The sequence below is a fragment of the Meles meles genome, chromosome 2 (genome assembly GCF_922984935.1).
Source record: "Meles meles chromosome 2, mMelMel3.1 paternal haplotype, whole genome shotgun sequence".
Lineage (NCBI taxonomy): Eukaryota > Metazoa > Chordata > Mammalia > Carnivora > Mustelidae > Meles > Meles meles.
This window is the reverse complement of record NC_060067.1, coordinates 175,829,522-175,835,521: the sequence shown is the minus strand read 5'-3', so window position 1 is coordinate 175,835,521 and position 6,000 is coordinate 175,829,522. Positions and strand designations below refer to the sequence as shown.

Here is a 6,000-nt window from a genome sequence, read left to right as displayed (position 1 = left end):
TTTGAAAGGTAGTACCATTTTATTTAGTGTTGTAGAAATTTTAGGTCACTTCTTAAAAACAAAACCAAAGAAATTAAAAACTCCCAAACTCAAAAGGCAGGAAATCATTTTATAATCCAAAAACGCTGGGCGATCTTTCAGTCGGAGGGTGGAAGAGGTCAAGTTAGTAGCTCGTATAACAGATATTGAGAAACCAGAGTCGAGGTTGGTATGACTACCAGGAGGCTAAGTTCCCTACTGAAGGCAATTAATCTGTCAGCCTTGGGGGATCATTAATTCGTAGTTCTCAAAAGGAAATGAAGACGATTGATTGGGAAACGGGACTCAGGGAGGGAAGATCCTGCCTAATTGAACATTAAATTGTCTCTGGCCTTTAATTCAGTGTGTGGCTGTCATGGGTCCTACCCTGCTCTGCCCTTTTGAGTTCCCACTGTTAGCAAAGCTGGAAACCACACACACACAGACACACACAGAGACACACACACACACACACACACCCTATTTGTTTGCACACACCTCCCACTCAGGGTCAATGGCTCTTCCACATGGTCAAGGGCAGGCTTTCTTGTTCCTCCATTCTGACATGCTAACACATAGGAATAAAACGAGGGCAGGAAACCTGTCAGAGTCCAAGGAGTGAGATGATAGGAAATAGGCAAAGGATTGACAATGTTTTCAGGAGGCTGACCTCTTGAAGTGAAGTTCACTGCAAGATGTTCGGTATTTAACCTGATGCTTCCCCAAAGAACCGACCGCTCTTTCTGGAGGCAGCTGGGTGCAGCCAGGAAAAGAGCTGCTCGCTCCCACTTCTCCAGAACACAGCCTCCTCCCAGCGTGCTTCCATCAGGCTGGCATTTACAGCAGCTGGAGCCAAGCCCCAATGCTCCTCATGTAGGTGGGTGTGCGCCCTCCGACGCTCCGATTCACCAACTCTTGTTAATGGGTCAGGGAGACATAAACCCTCCCCCAGAGTCGAGCCCTCACGGACAGTCATTACCTCATGCCCTCCAAGTGAGCTACTTTGAGAGGTACAGGAATGCTATAAATTGGATTTCTCTTTCCCCAGCATTGGTAGAAGCCAGACACCCTTGAAGTAAATTATCCTTCATTCTCCAGAGTCCCCAGGTGGCATTTCAGAGCACAGGAATTCACTCTTCTACCCAGACGTCCCTCTCAAATACTGACCGAGTTACACACCCGAGGTCCTAGCAGCAGATAGTATGTCCAGATCAAGCTCCTCTCGTGAACAGTGCAGATCTCCACACCAGCTCCTCTAAGGAGAAATCCTTCGGAGCACCCCTGCCCCCAGTGCCCTTGGGTTATCACAGTCAAAATACATTTTTAAGTAAAGCAAAACAAAACAATAACAACCTACTGTGGAACGAATATATACACGTACGTTTTCAGAGTGGAGGCAAATATATAGTTCTCTTTCCAGGCATGTAAATAACTCTGATAGCACTACAAAAATACAAGTCATCTGGGAAGTCTACAGCTTCCCCACTACTGTAAGAGCATTAAATAAAGCAGCTATAGACAATCAAAAGCTGATTCATCAAGTTACAGTGTCACCCTTCAGAGCGAAGGGCTCTGATGTAACTAACGTTGCTGCTAACGTAAGATCCTGAAGAGGGGCTCTGCTGCCAACCGTCTTGCCTCTTGCCCTCTATAGAACAAGAACAGACAGAGAAGAGAGCCCCGAGCTAATAACTGTTGTTGCCTCAAACCCTGCCCTCTGCACTGGCCTGTGATCTTCCGCCCCAGAGACAGGTCAAGGTTAGGTAAGATTCTGTCACAACCAGGAGGAAAAAAAAATGAGCAACACAGAAACATTCTAATTCCAGTATTAGTTTCTGAACAATGAAACGACCTGAGGAGTCCGACTGGGGGTATCATTTCAGAAGCATCCTAGCTTCAAAAAAATAGGTGTGTTCTTCTAGCTTTAAAAATACAGCCGACCAAAACTAAGTGTTCCTTCTTGTTCTTCGTAACTTTCTATCGAGGGTTGGGGGTGGGGTAGGGGATCGCCAGGAAGTTGTTGTGAGGAGATCTGGAGCCGAGCAAAGGCACTGGGGGAACACGCCACAGGAGTCCTACTGAGATCATTCCCTACCTGGTGGAATCAAGTTAGTCAATGCTTCGGCCACCTGATCCCTTCTCAAGGCACTGATGAGGCCACTCCAGCCAGCAGGAGCCCCGCTACCGTGAGACTTCGACCAACCCCCGCTAAACAAGCGCGAAGTGACAAACTCCCTGTTCTGCCTCTCCCGTCTCCACAGGTGGGCCCTATGCACTGATAAGGAGCACACCGTAAGGCTGAAGAGTTGGGGCGTTTAGAAAAGGCAACTTGTTCCAAAATCTAGCAAGGCACATTCACAAGGCTTTCGTTCACCTCCTCCGCTTCGGTCAAATCAATAAGACCAAGTCCAAGAAGCCGGGGAGGTTTACGCGATACCAAAACTTAGCACCTCCAGCCAAACGCCACCCTGAGCTACTCTCAAAAGCCAAGCAAGCACGTGCCCAGTCCTTCTCATTGCACCCCGCACTTCACTGACGGGGCGCGGTGGCAGCGGGAGTATGTATTTTTAAATGTCAATATCGAAGAGAGAAAATCCCAGTGTTAAATACATGAATAACCCAGTGCCACTCGAAGCTCTGGGCCAGGAGCAGATCTTATGACCACATCTCCGGTCAGAGCATAAAATATTTACAATATAGTTAAAGGCACAGTGGCATTTAAAAATAAAACCCTGGGAATGTACAGTAAAAGATTCATTGTAATAATTAACCTGGCTTCAGTTGCTGAAACTAACTCTTGCCAGATAACAGGCAAGGGAGGCGGCTGGTGACTTCGAGCCTGTGTGCTGGTTATCAGGCCTACAGAGTCCTTGACCTCAGGAGCGGGTGGAAACCAACTCACAGAACAGTCTGGGTATCCTAGGCTGATGAGTCACATCTTTCCTGCCTTTTTGCCAACCTGAGCGGGGACGCGGAGGATGTTGGGGGTTTCCTCCATGACCCTGACGAGCAGGTTGTCAATGTAGTCTTCCAGCTCTCGGACCTGAAACTCCTTCTTGCTTATCGTCTCCTTCTGCTTGAGGACTAACTGGATCAGCTCATCGTGGGTCAGCTGTGCGTACGCAAAGGCGGGGTCCGAGGGGTTGTATTTCTTCAGAAGGGGAGAGAATGGGGAGAAAAAGTGGTAAATGGCAAAGATGGCAAATATCGAAAAGAAATCTAAAAGAGGAACATGTTATTAGCGATTGGAGTCTCCTGGGAATGTGTTTTCAGTTCAGGTGGAAAACTGGGTTATTGACAAAGTTTTCTGTAAAGGACCAGAGAGTAAATATTTGAGGCTTTGCCGGCCACATAGGGCCTGTGTCGACTGTTCTTCTGTTGTTTCATTTGTTATTTCTGTTTTATGACTTTATAAAAATGTACAAACCGCACTTGGCTCCTAGGCTACAAACCCTGGGTTAGACTCTGGATTTGAGGTTTCAGGAAATGTAACAACTGAAGGTCTCTGAACACTAGGAGCGGGCACGGTGAATTATGAACACAAGCTGAGAGCCCCAAGCTAAGCTGGCCCATGAAAAAACCCTAGCGACAGAAGGTGCGGGAGACGACGCTCACCCATCCCCTGCCCAGGCAGCCACTCATCCCGGACCACCTGCTGCTTCCTCAGCGACACTCAGAAGGGGTCCACAGGAACGCTGAGGCACTGGCCACTCAGAGACCCCACCTGAAGTCACGTCATCCTCAAGACCTAAGGGCCATGACGGCGCGTGGCGCAGTCAGCACACTCAGACATCAGGGCGCACCCTCTGGGCACTCGGTGGCCACAGCCAGGGCTCAGCAGCCCCGCTCTTGTCAAAGGAGCCCTAAGGAATGACTCCATCAGCATTTATAATCTGGGGTGACTGCAGTCCAGCTGCAAAGTGACCAGGCCCAAACTGTGAAGAAACACAAGATAAGGATTAAATGGAAAAGTACCATGTCGTACCAAGTCTCCAGCTGGAGAAGCTAAGTCAAGAGCGGAATCATCACTCACTCTCTTGACAACATGATTGAAGGCCCTGCTCAGTATAGTGGCAAGTCGGCTGCCCACACCCTAGCCAGAAATCAGAGAGAAACCCCATCGCTCTTATCCTGGCTCAGAAGGAAAGCACACACCGACATCTCCACGTACACAGCAGGGGTGCACCTAACACGGACTGCACAGAAACAGGTGAGAGGTTGGATTACTTTTTCGAGAAACCACTTCTCCCTTAATCTTTTTGTTGTCTTAGTTTCTTAACTTGTTGAAGGTACACATTCCTCTGGACCTCAATCATCCTATTAGTAATTCTAAAACCATCTTCAACAGAAAGTTGAGCGTCTGGAAAAGGACGCTGGGGACGGGTTGTACAGGGTGAATGCACTTAACATTACTGATCTGTACACTTAAAAATGCTTATGGTTCTTCGTGCACTGTTGCTGGGAAGGTGAGCTGGTGCAGCCACTGTGGAAAGCAGTATGGAGGTTCCTCAAAAAATTAAAAACAGAATTGAGGGCACCTGGGTGGCTCAGTCAGTTAAGCGTCTGCCTTCAGCTCAGGTCATGAACAGGGTTCTGGGATCAAGTCCCACATCGGGCTCTCTGCTCAGCAGGGAGTCTGCTTCTCCCTCAGCCCCTCACCCTGCTCATGCTCTCTCACTCTCTCTTTCAAATAAAAAAATAAAAATAAAAAGCTCTTTAAAAAAACAGAATTGATCCAGTAATCCTGCTTTGGGTAAATACCAAAGGGTAAATACCCAAAGAATACAAAGAAACTAATTCAAAAAGATACATGCACCCCCTATGTTTGTTGTAGCATTATTTACAAAAGCCAAACTATGGAAGCAGCCCAGGTGTCCCCTGACTGATGAATGGATAAAGTGGTGTACACACACACACACACACACACACACACACAGACACACACACACACGAATATTACTCAGCCATAAAAAAGAATGACATCTCGCTGTTTGCAACGATGTGGATGGAGCCACAGAGTATGATGCTGAGCCAAATAAGTCAGTCAGAGAAAGATAAGTACCAAATGCTTTTACTCATATGTGGAATTTAAGAAACAAACCAAATAAACAAAGAAAAAAAGAGACAAACCAAGAAACACACTCTTAACTATAGGAAACACACTGATGGTTACCACAGGGGAGGTGGGTGGGGGATGGATGAAATAGGTGAAGGGGCAAAGAACATACTTAGGACGAGCAGAGTACTGTATAAAACTGTTGAATCACTAAATTGTACACCTGAAACTTATATAACACTATATGTTGACTATGCTTGAACTGAAAAACATTTTTTTAAATTCTGAAATGCTTCAGATGATAAACGTTTTATGTGATGTTTATTTGACCCCAATTTTTTAAAAAGGAGGTGCATGTCTGTTGATGGATCCTATCAAGGAAAAAGTACTCTTTGGGAGCAATAGCCCAAGAATAATGTCCTTGAGCGTTTTTAGATTGAATCTCTATCATACAAGGATTTTATTTATTGAAAATTGTGGAGCACATAAGATACGGTGCAAGGCAGTTTGTGAGATGGAGAGATGAAGAAGCTGTCGGCTGGAGGCAGGAGCAGCAGGGGCTCCTCAAGAGTGGAGACCAGGTCCTTACAGAGCCTCACCCACAAGGGCTTAGGGGCGTGGGAGTGCAGAGAGCTGGACAGCCAGGAGCCCTCTGCTACACAGGGGACTGGGACAGACTGCAAAGATGGGCAGTGATACCTCAACTAGACTCTGAAGACGAGTTAAAATTAATTTTCCCCCGCGGCGCCTGGGTGGCTCAGTTGGTGAGGCATCTGCCTTTGGCTTAGGTAATGATCCTGGGGTCCTGGGGCTGAGACCCATGTCGGGCTCCCGCTCAGTGGGAAGTCTGCTTCTCCCTCTGTGCTTTCTCGCTCTCTCTCAAGTAAATAAATAAAATCCTTTAAAAAATTAATTTTCCCCCAAAA

At 47.0% G+C, this 6,000-nt stretch overlaps 1 protein-coding gene across 2 annotated transcripts in view; it reads right to left on the bottom strand.

The window, feature by feature from the left end:
* The window catches only part of RAB11FIP1 (RAB11 family interacting protein 1), a 31,076-nt gene continuing 25,076 nt past the window's right edge, over positions 1–6,000 (bottom strand). For both annotated transcript variants that reach the window (XM_045996392.1, XM_045996400.1), the window contains one exon: positions 1–3,169. In XM_045996392.1, the coding sequence (XP_045852348.1) occupies positions 2,951–3,169 (219 nt within the window). In that variant the 3' untranslated portion in view covers positions 1–2,950. The remainder of the gene's footprint in view (positions 3,170–6,000) is intronic.